A 15221-nucleotide genomic window follows, 5' to 3' on the forward strand; every position below is an offset into this window, starting at 1 on the left:
TAAAATTCAGTATCTTGAACGGGGTGAGAAGAAAGGTAAATCGTAAAAGTCGTGTCCATAAATAGGGATGGTTAAATGTCGTCCTCAGGGGCGAGATCCCACTTGCGTGTTCCCATTTTCCGCTGCTTCTTGACGGGAGATGCTCCAGGGGAAGGAGGCGCAAACATAGTATCAGCAAGCTTCAACTGATCCATGCGTTGCAGAGCATTCTCAATGTCACTCTCGCGGCTCAAGACATTAGCACGAGCAGGTGCCGCATTCTTGGCCCTGGGCTTTCTGCTCGGAGATTGCGAGTGCATTTCACGCTCGAGGGCGGCGAGACGGCGACGGAGGTCGTCGTTTTCTTGTTCCAGCTCTTCCATGCGTGCATTCGAGTTTGGGTCTTCAAATACTATAGCCGAACGTTAGTCTAATGGCCCCAGCGTAGCTTTCATGCGATCAACTTACTCTGAAAACCACGGGAAACCAGCTCGACCTTCTTGTCGATATGCTCATCGTTGCGACCGAGCTAAGAGGTGTTAGCATATATCTTAAACCAAATGTTTTGTGTATTCTGACCTGCTCATCCCAAGCATTTTGCCAACGGCGTCTCTCCTCTTCCATTTTTTCGTCCATCTCTGCCCAGCATTCTTCACGCACGTCTTGCTCAACCATGAGACATTTTTCTTCGGCGGCAAGTAGTCTGGCTTCAATCTCAGATCGTGCGATTTCTTCTTCGGCAAGCTTGACTGCAAGGCCGTGGCAGTCACGAGTGAGACGTGTGATCTCACTAGCTGCTCTTTCGAGCTCCTCTGCCGTCCCATCGTGCACTGATGCACGGCCACTCACTGAGCGGTGGCTTCCTGATGTAGACATGATAGACTCAGCGATTGAGGGCGCTCTGGGCACGGTGACCTCACGAGCGAGTGCGGAGTAGCGCAGAATTTGAGAGGTTGCGTTGATATCACCGAGGGGGTCCGCGGTGACTATCATAATAGCTTTTTGTGGATATTGTCCCCGAGACATTTGATGGGGGGAGGGGAAAGAGTTTGAGAACAGGAGCTCTGTTAACTTGCACTGGCGGTATGGCACAAGTGCGGTCTAAAATGAGTTAGTCGCGACTCAGGTAGCAAACAACATTTCATGCTTTACCTTCATGCCATCTTGAATATTACTTTGCATCTGCAAGCACTGACCAAGATACATCAAACTCTCGTTGATCTTGCCAGCTTCGGCGAGAGTAGCACCCGCTGTCTTGGCCGTTCTTGCGCGTTCAGAGCCTAATTTCGTAAGTAAAAACCAGCATATGCAGACCGAATATGCTTACCAGCCAGATCAACTACAGTCAGAGCATTACCAATCCAATGGGCCTCGCCAGTTCTCTTGGAGTAGGTACGTTTCTTGACTTCCAAGGAGAAGAATCCATGACTTCGAGAGCTAACACTATTCATTCCAGTGCCAGTCACCTTTCGTTCCATCAAACCCACGTCCAAAATAGCCAATGCTTCTTCGTAAGTGCCGCAAGCAATTTTGCGCAGCCCTGCGACTATTTTACGGTCAGGTGAGCCTTCGGTTGGCTTGAAGAGCAGGGGGCGTCGTCGATCCTTTTGGTTGTTACCACGGGACATTGTTCCTTGGCCTGGGACAATTGCAGGTGACAGGAGATCAAAAATTCGGTCGTTGTATACTTCATACATCGATACCAGAACGACAAAGTCGGCATTCGACTCCATATCCACCGTGAGGTGGCCCATATCGGGAAGTCGAGGAAGTGCAGCTTGTCTTTCACGGATGTTTCGGCGCGGGAAGGTCAATGCGGGGGTGGGTTCCTTTAAAACATAAAGTCGTTTAGCTACTTGCGATTCAAACTCATTGATGCGGGTGTAGGGCAGGGGGGTGTAAAGTCTCTGGTCAAGGGTTCCAGTATCCTCGGGCGAGTCCTGGCCCAGGGCAGCTCTGGCACTGCGCTGAAGACTGGCTATCAAAACATCCACCTTGCGAGGACTTCCAGGTCTACTCCGTGGTCTTGGGATAAACGAACTGATCGTTTTCGGTCGTGGGGTTGACAATCCTTGGGGGAAATTAAGGGTTTGGGGACTTCGTACCGTAAGGGGTGTGTTGGCACGACCTGGGCTCATGGGTGTTTGTGCTCTTGAGTTGCGTCCGGTAGGTTCACCATAAACAGCTTCCAAGAAAGTCTGGGCGGAAAACAACTGGGCTTCAGACACATCGGCAGCGGCCAGCGATGCAAGCACGACTGGGGTAATGCTCCCATCCTCTGTCTTGACGGTAGGTTCCAGGGAGCGGAAGATGACATCGAGCGCCATCTGGGTCATTCCTCGTTCGGTCTTCGATCCTAGGATTGTGTGGCTCTGCAATTCTCGGCTTATTAGCTTCAGCTTTGCGCTGGGGGGTGTACTCAATGCCAGACCTTTCCACTTCCTGTCACTCCTAGGGTAGCAACCAACCCATCGCGATTCTCCTTCAGCACTCCCCGTATGATAGGTTCCATGCCAGTGTCATGGAAGACGTCCAATTGCGAGGCAGCCTCTTCGAAGACTTTAGTAAAGCCGAACTTCTCAACGGCGCGCTTTCGGGTATCATTCGGAGGTAGAAGAGTAATGTGCGTCGGCACTGCGGGGACGATTTCTGCGTCATCGTGCGACGTCTCTGGGGTCTCGACCGCAAGGAATCGCTCGGCTTCGTCTTTCTGGGCAATCGGAGGTCGCAGACGGAGAAAGACCTGAAAAAGTGACGCCTGGGGCTGTTTTGGCGACATTTTGCTGGATATGAGAGTGTTGAAGTTCGAAGATACAGAAATCAAAACAGGCAAACGCTGCGAAGCCGACGTTCCAGAACGTCTACAGATCGACAGGGCGCATGCCGTTTTGGGTAATCTGTTACCGTGACAACACAATCACGTGCATATGCATCTATACGCGATTTTCAGCCGCAAATGACGGTTTGTGCATTAGCAACGCCGCTATTGGTCTTTCGACAGCCCCGGTGACGTTTTCATGCTCAAATCTACTGTCTATTATGTAGTCTTAGTTACTAGGCTGGTAGAAATCTAGGCGGTATCTCATTCGTAGTATAGTTCTCATCTGACCTCGAAAGATATTTCTGTGATCGATACAAAACAAGAATACTAAAGCCTCAAACTCGGAAGATACGGTTTAAAGAAAAACCATGGGGTATCAGACAGAAACCGTGTATCCTTGACGTTTGAAATTGCATCCCTCTGAGTTTCAACCTAAGCCATCTTCCTCCTCCATATTTTCAAGGGCATAGGACCAGGACTCAGATTGGTAGTTTCTCGAATGGGAGGATTCCAATTGGGTGATGGCAAAGCAAACTCAAAGCGATGAACCAAAGAAGCAAGTAGAACAGTCTGCTCAAGATAACTGATATTGCGACCGATACACCCCCTCGCTCCAGTACTGAATGGAACAAAGTACGGCTGCAATGCCTTGCCTTTATCTCCCAGCCAGCGTTCAGGCTTATAGGTGTCATGGTCATAGAAGACAGACTCTTGGTGATGAACAACATAGGCTGAAATGCTGACAGAAGTGTCACCGGCAATATAATCATCGAGAATTGGAGCTCCTTGTACAGGTGTCCGGCGAGGAAGTCCGAAGATCACAGGCGGGAGCATGCGCAAGCTCTCATCTATACATGCTCGAAGATATGGCAAGTTTTTGACCTTAGCATATGGCACGACGACTTCATCCTCTTCTATGCCATCGTCGAGTTCTTCCCGAAGCTTCTTCATGCATTCTGAGTTCTTCAGGAGGAAAAACAAAGTATTGCGGAGTGAAATTGCTGTCGTGTCATGGCCAGCATTCATCATGATACTGACCTCGGCGACAATCTCGCCCCATTCCATATTATGAGGTGACCCATTTTTGTCTTGCATCATAGCACCAAAGAAGTCATCTAGCACCTCGCCTGCCAGGTATCGTTTCAGACGGGTGGTCGCACGGTTGTAGATGATGCCGTTCCAATCTCCATCCATTCTCCACATTTGATCATACTTTGATGAGACTATTTTACTCACTCGTGAGAATGTCTTGAACCAGTCATAGGCCCAGACTAGCTGATATGACACCCGACTTGCAGCAGCATGACATTCTCGGAACGAGACCTCTTTAATCGTCCCATCTTTCTTCTCGGACTTCACATTGTCGGATCCCTCATCCAAAAATCCAAGGTCCTCGCTCAACCCAATGCTCGTAATCGCTGCGGCAGTGAACAGGACAGTCCAGTTCCGGTAGTCGACAGTGAGGTGTTCTTTTTGAGGGAGTTGATTTGGAGGCAGGGGATCGGTACACCGGTGATCAAATGCTTTGATAAGTTTGCCGGTCACCTCTGCCACTTTAAACTCCCAATGCTCGAGATTCTTGAGCGCATAGGCGCTGGACAAGATCTTCCTCTTTCGGGCATGATCTTGCTTGTCGACGACATCGGCAAGATGCGAGTGAGAACCTGAGGTCTCAGAGTAAAATCGGTCCTTGATACAACCAGTACCATGACCATAGATATTTTTGATGGCTTGTGGGTCGGAGTAAGACAGTGCATTGGGTCCGATTCGTAGCACGGGATGCCTTTTATGAGCTTCGAAGAGTCCCCGAGAGCGAAATCCTTTTTGGGCTTCGTAGAGAAAGGGGAGATCAGATACCCCGGAGAGGAAGTAGGCATTTGGGAACTTTCTTAGTTTCTTGGGATCATACCAGTATGTGATCACCGGTACTACCAGGTAGTACGCCAGCGCGAATAGTGTGAGTGCGCCTAATATGATGACATACATTGCACGAAAGAAATACTGAATCCGAGTTGGACCCCATTCTCATGGATTTGGCCTCTTGATATAGAGCTCGACATGATTTAGGTGAAAAAGAAAGGTGGTTTATGTTTGGACGAACATGGACATGTACTGGCGAAGATTTGACACATCGGGTTAGTGTCGGCGAAGTCGTCCTAATTAGGAAATGATCTATAGACTTGAAAAGTCGAGATTTGGAGGTTGTTCAATCCCGCGTTCGAAAGAGGAGATTTAGCCCGAGTAACAGAATAATACAGAGGGAAGATTGGCTAAATCGTTTCTTCCAGACGCAACCCCCAGATGTCATCATGCGGGGTGAGTTGTACGAGGACCAAGACTCGTACAAGACACAAGGCGACGGCGGATTGGGCGCATCAGGGTCTTAGCTATGACACTAAATGGATATTCTGATCATGATCATGTGCAAAGTGTCGGATCTTAATTTGAGGAAGTTTACTTTGACATGCAAGGTCTATTTGGGAAGTCATCTTGAACTAGGTAACGTCTACATGTGGTTGACTGATGCAAGCCATTTTAGCTGCCATGAACTTGAATCATCCTGGTTCTTTCATCTGATGTCAGTCATATGTCAGAGCTCTCATTTTGTATCGTCTGTTTGTCAAATTTGCACGGGGAAAGTAACAAAAGCACGCCTTTCCAGGTCCTGTCCTTGTCAGAAGACAACCCAACCATGAGTGGTAAAGTAGCCTTACTGATTTATATTCACGATGCCAACAATACCGTTGTGATATGAATTCCTCTGGTTGTTGGCAAGGGTCAATAGATTTGAATCATGGCAATAATACTTGTGCAAAGTATAGCACCTCATGAAGTTGTCCCCTACATTTGAATTTGTGCTAGATCTCAGTTGATCGCAGTCGAGCAAGCAGATGCCCAAGCGTGGCTCAGGCAAGTCCCAACTTGCTGTAGCCCGAGACCTCGTATTTGCCTGCGCCATGCCAAGCCTCTCTGGATATGAAGCTTATTTCTTGAGTCCTTGGACGTTGATTGGTCTATTCTTACTACGCCTTTCCTATTCAAGTAACTCGTTTTCGCTTCTTCGGGGCGCGAAGCATGAGACACTTTCATCTCGAGATGAGGCTGTATTTATACCTTCTTGTAACCCGTCCGTCACTTTGCGGCTACATTGGTTCAACAGATCAAGTTCCCAGTGTCTGTCTGCAGAAATCCACTTATTATTTTGGATTGTTTATCTATGTCGCTTTTTGCTTGTCTTTATACAGTATACTAAGTCCAAATAACACCAGACTATTATCCACCATGATCGAGGCAAGGTCATCTTATCGTGAGTTTTCTGTCGAAGAAAAGTGACCGACGGTTGATTCTATGACTGACAAATCCAGAGGAGGGAAGTTTGTGGTTCTACGCGCCAAACAAAGGAGCTGCAATCGCATTTGCAATTCTCTTTGCTATCTCCGGAGCTGTTCATGGATACCAATGCTAGTAAGCTATATAGTCTTCAATCATACTAGAGCACCGGACTAATCTCGGTTTATAGCAAATACAAGTCCTGGAAAGTCACCGGACTTCTTCCTTGGTCTGCCCTTCTCTTCACTGCTGGCTTCATAATGCGCACACTTGGCGCCTTTGGTCAGTGGGGGAACGTTGGAATCTTTATCGCGAGTACAGTGCTACTTCTGGCTGGACCGTAAGAGACTTTTTTCCCGAGATGCAATGTAGGCGTCGCTGACACAGACCCTTCGACTAATCTAGTCCCGTATATGAAGGTGCAAACTTCTTCATCTTGGGCCGCATGCTATACTATATCCCATACCACTCACCCATTCATCCGGGTCGAGTGTTTACGACATTTGTCGCCTTGGGAGTTGCGATCGAGAGCATTACCGCCAACGGAGCTGCCCGAGTTGCCAGTGCAGATGCCTCAGAGAGCTCACAGAATACTGGAAAAGCATTGCTGAAAGCAGCACTTATCATGCAAATTGCTTTGATGGCTGGATTTGTCGCTTTAGCCGGGAGATTCCACTATAATTGCTCCAGAGGTGGAGTGTTGAACGACAAAATCAAACGGACTCTGATAGTGCTGTATTGCAGCTGCACTCTCATCACGATTCGCACGATCTACCGCACAGTCGAGTACTTTACCGCAGCGAGTTTGAATGCTTATTCGGATATCGAGCATGTCAGTCCAGTTCTCAAGCAAGAGTGGTTCTTTTGGTTCTTTGAAGCCGTGTTCATGTATAGCAACACCACTCTTCTGAACGTGTTCCATCCCATGCAATCACTTCCACGCTCTAACAATATATATCTTGCCGAGGATGGGATCACTGAGATTGAAGGACCCGGATATGAGGATTCTCGCCATTGGCTTCAGACGGTTGTGGATCCATTCGATATCTATGGGCTGATCACAAAGCGAGGCAAGAAAGAGAAGTATTGGAAACAGAATCCAGCATCACAGCCTGCAAAGTCTGTGGTTGCAAGCCCGAATGTTTGAGTTTATACGTGTTTGTCATATTTTGTGTATCTCAACTCTCTTCTATTAAACTAGTTCCATTTATAACCCCCATATACTCCATAGAATGTTCACTTTTGGAAATACAATATGTATCAGAAACGCATAAATCACCAATCATCCTCATCTTTGCCCATCTGCTCCTGAATCTCCCAACTATACCGAGCGAACTTACTGGCCTGCCGGATCCGCTCCCCGTAATAGAAAAACACAGGTGGAACTATACAAAAGACCGTAGCCACACTTGCAAGCACAGTCATGGCAATATTATTGCCTAGTCCACTAAACATCTGCTTAGTGAAAAGTGGAACAACACCAGACACCAGCGCGCGCATGAAGGCAATCGCAGCGGAGGCACTTGCCGAGTAGCTCAAGTAACTATCTGAGATGTAGCCATACAGCGCTGTATCCAGCTCCGTGAGTCCATATCCCACTATAACAAGGGAAAGTGCAGGCACTATCCATGAGGTATGTGCATCTTGTGGGATAGTCCAGGCGAACCACCATAAGCCAATAGCGAGAAATGGAGAACCGATAATCAGTCCAGCGAGCTTGTGCTCGGGCTTGATTTGACGTCCTTGGCGACGGAGAGAGTTCAAGATAAAAGAGTCCAGGAATCGAGTGAAAGTGCTGAGCATGGTTCCGAGGCCAATTGTTATGAAAACTAGAGAGGCGTGGGTCTCGCTGAATCCCATGGCCTGGAATATCGGTTGAAGGGATTCCGTGAAGATGTAGATGAGTGACATGACCACGGAAATCATCATTGAAACGGTGAATATGATGGGTTCTTGGAAAAATAGCTGAGCAGGACGCATGAGAGAGTCCTTCAAAAAATTGTTCAGGCTTGGGATATGATCATGATTGAGAGGCGGCGGGATTGATTGTATGTCTGTGATGGTGCGCAAGTATTTTACCTCGCGGGCCAGCAGCAAGGAAGGTCGAGATTCGCGGATAAGACAAAGACCACCAGTGAGGGTAGCTATAATAATAGCAAAAACGTAGAAGTTCCATCGCCTAATGACTTGGTTAGATTGGGATATAATGCGCTCCAGTTGAGACGTAAATACCAATTGAGACCTGCAATGATGTAGCTACTCATTATTGGTCCCATGATCAGACCAATGTTAGATGCAATGGTCCAATAGAACATGGCCCATATCCGAGCATGTGAGTTGAACACATCTTCGATGGTACCGCCGATGATAGTATACGGGATTGCGGAAAGCGATCCAGCCACAATCCGCATAATAATGATAACTGGGAGTGGATGTGCCAGACCGATGATCATGCAGCAAATGGCGCTGAGACCGCTACTATAGATGTACATCTGTTTGCGCCCAAATGTCTCTGACCATGGAGGAAATACAACTGTGCCAAGCACCTGGCCAAGGAGAAATCTGTTTCGTGTTAGCTTAGCTGATAGATCAACATCGCGCGAATGATATTCTTACAGTGTCACGAATATAAAAGTTGCAAGCGTTTCATTCAAGTTATACTCATCCTTGGCGTTCGTTGCTGCAGCCGACTGGTAGTTGTCTGTTAGCACCAAAATCCAAAGAGAGAGAAAGCAGCATATCTGTTTTTCACTCACACCTGCAGTGCTAGATGCTGTTCTGTAAACATTGTTAGCTGTTAGAAGCTTCTATGGCCTTGGAGCTCACCATACATAAACAGATCCAACAAACACACAAGAATAATGTCATAGGCTTTCCGGAAGCCAGACCAATTCCGCGGATGTCGGGGGTGATCGCGCATCCATCGTACATATTTACCGTCTGGGGTAAGCTCTAGAGAATGCTGGTAAAGAAATCCTTGAATAGAAGGCTTAGGCTCATCCGACGACGTGGATTCCGGGGAAATAGCATGCATAATGGGAAACCGTCAGGAATCTCATAGGAGAGGGAGAGATTGTTGGCTTGATATAGAGAATATGTCATGAGCCCGAATTATCTCACGTTGGACACTTTATCTGGGGTGGGATTTCTGCTTTTATCATGTTACGCCAATGTTCCTAGTCGGACATTATTATGGAAACCTTACCCTTTGGAATGCCCCCTTGCAACTTGTGGAGTTGTTCGATGCCAGCTCCTTATTAGTACGCGTCAGTCGCCTGGAAAGGTGTCGGGGATTATTCGCTTGTGATCTGCCGATCGCTTGCTGTAGCTACTGAAAGATGGTACTATTGAGGAACTTTTATGCTTGTTGGCCTGGTGTGTTCTTGCTCAGATCTACCTCTTGGGCCCTGCATATTTTGTACTAAGTTGGCGTCTATCTTGCCAAGACAAAGCTACTTATTTGAGCCCACCGGACCCTGTCTAATGACCTCAGTTGACAGGGATAGCTAGCTTGAGCATTCCTTAAGGTGTTCAAGCTAGTTCCCCGTGCCCCTCCGAATGAACTTTTTCATAGAAAATGGAACTTGATCTGGATAAGAAATGATCAACCAATGATGTCAGTTTCTTTTTTCTAGCTGCAACAATCTGTAAGTGATCCACAGGGAAACTGCTATAATGGATGCGTTGAGCACTAACTACTAGTACAAGCCGAACAACCAAGCATACCCGCACCCGAGCCAAAGTGCCCTTTCGATGAACTCATGCATCGATCGACAATTATTGTTTTCCGCTATTGTAATGCAGCTCTAGAGTACCTTGAGCTGTGAGAAAAGTAAAAGGGGTCACACATTCTGCGCCAATGTGAAACAGACCAGTCATTTTATCTTATATGACAGTGTGGTTAGGCTCCGGTGCGAAACATGCCGATTTATTAGATAGTCCCTCAATTTCCGCAGGGCAACCACATATGTTGTGATTTAACGTTACAGTATTTCAAGGTAAGAGATTTCATCATCTCATCACATAAACTTGTCTCGCGGCTTAGCGGATGATCTACATCGATCCGTTTTATATAGGAATCGATCGGCTCATCATGGGCTTTGGACAAGACATGACGACTTTGTGGCCACAGCCAGTCTCTATCTGGGCAATTCAACTTTCAAATTATCATTAGATTTGTGATTCGCTGGAATCCATCAATTGAGTGTTCAGATATACTGTAGACATTTACAAGCCCTTCACAATATCAAAACAGTGGAACACGCAACAATCATATAAACAAGCATTTTGGTCCTGCTTTTGTGTAGTGTAAGCAATAGAAATCATAATTTTAAGCAACCTTATCCCCACACTCATACTACTTGAGTAGATAGAATGCGACCAATGCAAGCACTAATGGTGTAGTTTCATCTGTCTAATTTGTGAGAGATCTCACATACTACAATACTGGGCTATTGAATAGGACCATGTTTCTCGTCCAGATTCCTATCCTGATCCATGGCTCATACTTGAGTCATGAAACTTGCATTTGACAGCGGCATTGTATACAAGGGCGGAAAGCGGAGATCTGCAACGCCAAGCCGATCTCAGTCAGGACACCTCTCCGCATCAAAACACAGCTCGACCAGCACAGCTTGACCAGCACAGCTGGCCATCAATAAGTATGACCCGATCTTTTTCTATCTGACACCCCTGTGGGATCTTCCATGGAAAATACTAATCGACAATAGCTTATCGAACGGCTTTACCCACCACATCTTCGACCACGAACCGCCCGTCATGCTATCTTCCCTCTCCTCCACCATGGCAAACGCCCGACACTCAATTGCACAAGCCTTGAACTTTGCGCTAGTGCTATCTACAGCCTTTATGCTATGGAAGGGCCTATCTGTCGCCTCTGCGTCTAGCTCACCAATCGTCGTCGTGTTGTCTGGATCAATGGAACCGGCCTTCCAGCGTGGTGACCTACTGTTCTTGTGGAACCGAAGCCCTCGCGCGGAGATTGGAGAGGTTGTTGTCTATAATGTCCGGGGCAAGGACATCCCCATTGTTCACCGCGTGGTGCGGACATTCCCCGAGGTCGAAGGACGCGTGAATGCCAGGAAGGTGAAGGAAATCACAGTGTACGCCCATCCGATACCCTTGAATATCATATACGGAGGTTCTTTGAGCTAATGTCAACTTCTAGGGACACGGCACCCGATACTCACATGCTCCTTACCAAGGTAGGCAAACGCGACCCGTTTGACTTGCTACATCAGCTAACAATCCACACCCAGGGTGACAACAACCTTGCCGACGATGTCGAACTTTACGCCCAGGACCAAGATCACCTCAACCGCCAGGAAGATATTGTGGGCAGTGTGCGTGGATATATTCCCATGGTGTAAGTGATTCTCCTGGACCTATCTTGAGGATATACGACTAACAGAGAGGAACAGAGGATATGTAACCATTATGCTATCTGAACACCCTTGGCTCAAGACGGTCATGCTTGGATTAATGGGCCTAATGGTCATGCTTCAGCGAGAGTGATGGATTCCAGAAAATACAAAATGCGCAGATAGATTGGAAACTCCAGCAAAACTACTCCAGATTCGGACCTAGGCATCGTAGGGTATCCTTACAAGGTAGTCCTCACATATAAATGACTGAGCGCTGCTAAACTTGTTGATTGCCTATCGGGGACTGACGTCTTTGCCTCCCCACTCAGAGCTTCTAGCTCGGAACCGAAGCCAATGGCCACTTGAATCACAGCCTTATCCTAGTCGTTCTGTTCATATCCTGTTTGATCTTAGCCTTGAACTTTCGAGTGGCATTGACGCGTTGATTTGCGATTTCCCTCACCTCCCCGCACCCACACCCCGCCAGATTCCACATTTGACATTAAAATGGGCAGCCAGAAGCGCATAGCCAAGGTATGGGCCTGGGATGGACCCCTGGATATCGATATTTGCCAGCCGTCTAACTCTTACTGTCAACCACAGGAGCTAGCCGAGCTCACCGAATCCCCTCCCGCGGGGATCACGGTCAAGCTCGCCGACGAAGCCAACCTGTACGAGTGGATGGTCCACATGGAAGGCCCGGAGAAATCGCCCTTCTGCGTATGTCAACCTCGAATTCTAGCTTCCAAAAAACACTATCCGTCAAGACACGTTCCCTGTCCACAACCAGTCTCTTGAGGAAGGGGGTGCCCCGCGAGCGTCCAGTTCCAACCATGCCAGCAATTTCGCTAACCCCTGATTCGGACAACACAGAATGGAAAGTTCCTAGTCAAGCTCTCCCTGCCGATCGAGTACCCCTTCAAGCCACCAACCGTCTCCTTCGCCACGAAAATTTACCACCCAAACGTGACAAACGATGACAAGGGGAGCATGTGCCTTGGCATGCTACGGGCAGATGAGTGGAAACCCAGCTCCAAGATCTCAGCTGTTCTCCAGTTCGCTCGACAGCTACTGGCTGAACCTATGCCTGATGATGCCATCGAGGCGAGGATCGCTGAGCAATACAAAGTCGACCGGGCGGGCTATGAAGAGGTTGCGCGCGAATGGACTCGGAAGCATGCTTGCTAGTACAAGGGTGCTTTGATCGCCCGCACATTGAGCTGCGGCGCTCCTTAGTTGGACGCGGAATTATGTATGCATGTCGGAATCCTGTCTTGGTCGCTACACGCTGCACCGCGGGACGGGTCAAGTATGGTATTTATGCCATGGCTTACGAATTACACGCTGTCATTTTATTATTGCACTTTCAAAGCGAAACATTCATTTGAGATTTTTTTTTCTTGGGGTAGCTTGGCTGTAGAGCGATATGTATCTTGTGGAAGTGGCATGGGATATTGGGATAGTCTCCGCGCCTCCGCGCGGGTTGATTCCGGGAGAAAAGACGCATTTCGTGATGTCTGAGCGGCTAATGGCATAGATAAGATATTAAATACCTAGAATAGGGTGTCGAGAACTCACTCAGGGTTCTGTACCTTTCTTTCTAGACCCCGGACACAAACGATTTACCCAACTTCCTTGCTCGTGAATACCATCACCTATTACCAATTCCCCCAAATAGACGCGAACAGAAAATCCAGTCAGGGCGGAATGATCCGTTCATACTTCCCCGCATTTACCCCAGAGTGCTTTGGGGGTGCTCAACCCTCGGGACCAGAGGCAGTATAAGAGCAAAGCACAATGCCTCTTGTTAGATACGAGAGACTCCACTTCAATCATGGCCGTGATATCAGACACGTTGACCTTCCTAGTGCAGCACCTTCCAGTCATCCTTTTTCTGGCTGTTATACTTCACTTAACAAGGAACTATCTCACACCCGGAGCATCTTCTATCCCGGGACCATTCTTGGCCAAATTCTCTAATATCTGGAGATTCATCAATGTTGCCAAAGGACACGCAGAAGTAACACTCTATAAACTGCATCAGGAACATGGGGATTATGTCCGACTGGGTCCGAATGTGATCAGCGTGCGGAATTTGGATGCTTTGAAGATGATTTATGGTATTAATAAAGGTTACCAAAAGGTATGTGAATACTGCTCAGAATCGTTCATCAAGGTATTCTTGAATGTTGGTTCCTCTGCTGACTTCATCTTCAGACAGATTTCTATTGCGTTCAACAACAACTAGCAAAGGGAAGACCGACGCCTACGCTCTTTACTACAACGGATGAAGAGTTTCATGCTGCTATCAAACGGCCTATCTCCTCGGCTTATTCTATGAGTACGCTCACTGAATTTGAACCGTTTGTTGATAAGACCATATCAACGTTGTTTAAGAAGTTGGATGGGTTTGTGGAATCGGGCAGTGTTTGTGATATCGCTGCTTGGTTGCAGTATTGTAGGTTTTTTGTTTTGGGCCAAAACTCAGAGGCTTGTGATCAACTAACTCAATGGTTATAGATGCATTTGATGTCATTGGCGAGTTGACTTTCAGTAAGCCGCTTGGCTTTCTTGACAAGGGGGGAGATGTGGATGGGATTATTGTCGCTTTGGAACATATGCTTGATTATTCCGGCAAGGTAACCAGAATCGTTTAACAGATATCAGACAAGAGCTAACAAAGGCCCAATAATCTAGATCGGTCAGATTCCATGGCTTGACTATCTTTTTATCAAAAATCCCTTGAAGAACCTCTTCGGGCGAGGCTCGACAGGGGCAGTGGCTCGTTTTGCACGCGCACGACTCGATGAAAGGCTTCAGATGAGAGGTCCATCTTCATCTCCACACAAAGACTTCCTTGCCCGCTTCCTAGAAGCAAAAGCCGAATATCCAAACATAGTCAACGACAACCAAGTCTTCTCGTACACCGTCAGCAATATGAACGCAGGCTCAGACACAACAGCCATCTCCCTACGCGCAATCCTCTACTATACTCTCAAGAACCCCGAAGTATACAAGAATCTAAACGAAGAACTCACCAACGCCTTCACAGAAAAGAGAATCTCGTTGCCCGTTTCATGGAAACAAAGCCAAGAACAACTCCCTTACCTAGATGCAGTCATCAAAGAAGCTCTTCGTTTACATCCCGCCGTGGGACTAATGCTTGAACGGATTGTTCCAGCTAATGGTCTTCAACTTCCTGATGGGGGTCCGTTCTTACCTGCTGGAACGATTGTTGGGGCTAATCCATGGATTGTACATCGGCACCAAGTCTTCGGGGATGATGTGGAGGCATTTATTCCCCAGCGGTGGCTGAAAATGGAGGGCGAGACGGAGGAGGTATTTCACGGCAGGAGACAGAGAATGCTGCGAGCGACCTTTACGTTTGGAGCAGGGCCCAGGACTTGCATTGGGAAAAATGTTAGCTTGTTAGAGATTTACAAGCTGATCCCGTCTCTTCTTTTGAGTTATACGGTGAGCGGACCCTTCCTATATGAATCTATATGAAATATGTGAGTTGTCTAACTGGATTTTAGATTAAGTTGAAGAATCCCGATGCTGATTGGGAGACTTTTAATGCATGGTTTGTGAGGCAAAAGAATATGGATGTGAGATTGGGCCGCACGGCCAGGTGAAATTGGCGAGGTCACATCGTCCACGGGCATCGGAGATATACATCACTTTGTCGCTTAACGGATCAGTGCATT

At 47.5% G+C, this 15221-nt stretch overlaps 6 protein-coding genes across 6 annotated transcripts; 3 read left to right on the forward strand and 3 right to left on the reverse strand.

Annotated features, from left to right (window-relative positions):
- Positions 1-71: 71 nt before the first annotated feature.
- On the reverse strand, positions 72-2758 carry N7511_010904 (uncharacterized protein; the record flags this gene model as incomplete). Its single annotated transcript, XM_057133281.1, has 6 exons — positions 72-391; positions 448-508; positions 559-1080; positions 1132-1259; positions 1307-2351; positions 2411-2758. 6 exons carry the CDS (start codon positions 2756-2758, stop codon positions 72-74), a joined length of 2424 nt encoding a protein of 807 aa, XP_056981269.1.
- A 474-nt stretch (positions 2759-3232) lies between these two features.
- Positions 3233-4786, reverse strand: N7511_010905 (cytochrome P450; the record flags this gene model as incomplete). Its single annotated transcript, XM_057133282.1, has 1 exon — positions 3233-4786. One exon carries the CDS (start codon positions 4784-4786, stop codon positions 3233-3235), a length of 1554 nt encoding a protein of 517 aa, XP_056981270.1.
- A 1296-nt stretch (positions 4787-6082) lies between these two features.
- Positions 6083-7277, forward strand: N7511_010906 (putative RTA1 domain protein; the record flags this gene model as incomplete). Its single annotated transcript, XM_057133283.1, has 4 exons — positions 6083-6107; positions 6166-6265; positions 6321-6470; positions 6536-7277. The coding sequence occupies 4 exons, from the start codon at positions 6083-6085 to the stop codon at positions 7275-7277; spliced, it is 1017 nt and encodes a 338-aa protein (XP_056981271.1).
- A 128-nt stretch (positions 7278-7405) lies between these two features.
- On the reverse strand, positions 7406-9164 carry N7511_010907 (uncharacterized protein; the record flags this gene model as incomplete). Its single annotated transcript, XM_057133284.1, has 5 exons — positions 7406-8309; positions 8363-8692; positions 8747-8820; positions 8887-8908; positions 8962-9164. 5 exons carry the CDS (start codon positions 9162-9164, stop codon positions 7406-7408), a joined length of 1533 nt encoding a protein of 510 aa, XP_056981272.1.
- Positions 9165-10909: 1745 nt separating this feature from the next.
- Positions 10910-11665, forward strand: sec11 (signal peptidase complex catalytic subunit SEC11; the record flags this gene model as incomplete). Its single annotated transcript, XM_057133285.1, has 4 exons — positions 10910-11253; positions 11319-11355; positions 11410-11516; positions 11572-11665. The coding sequence occupies 4 exons, from the start codon at positions 10910-10912 to the stop codon at positions 11663-11665; spliced, it is 582 nt and encodes a 193-aa protein (XP_056981273.1).
- A 1683-nt stretch (positions 11666-13348) lies between these two features.
- Positions 13349-15149, forward strand: N7511_010909 (cytochrome P450; the record flags this gene model as incomplete). The annotated part of the gene is made up of 5 exons (XM_057133286.1): positions 13349-13657; positions 13732-13972; positions 14035-14153; positions 14212-14988; positions 15051-15149. 5 exons carry the CDS (start codon positions 13349-13351, stop codon positions 15147-15149), a joined length of 1545 nt encoding a protein of 514 aa, XP_056981274.1.
- Positions 15150-15221: the final 72 nt, after the last annotated feature.

This window comes from Penicillium nucicola (assembly GCF_028828085.1).
Source record: "Penicillium nucicola strain IBT 29836 chromosome Unknown utg000010l, whole genome shotgun sequence".
NCBI classification, from domain to species: Eukaryota; Fungi; Ascomycota; class Eurotiomycetes; order Eurotiales; family Aspergillaceae; genus Penicillium; species Penicillium nucicola.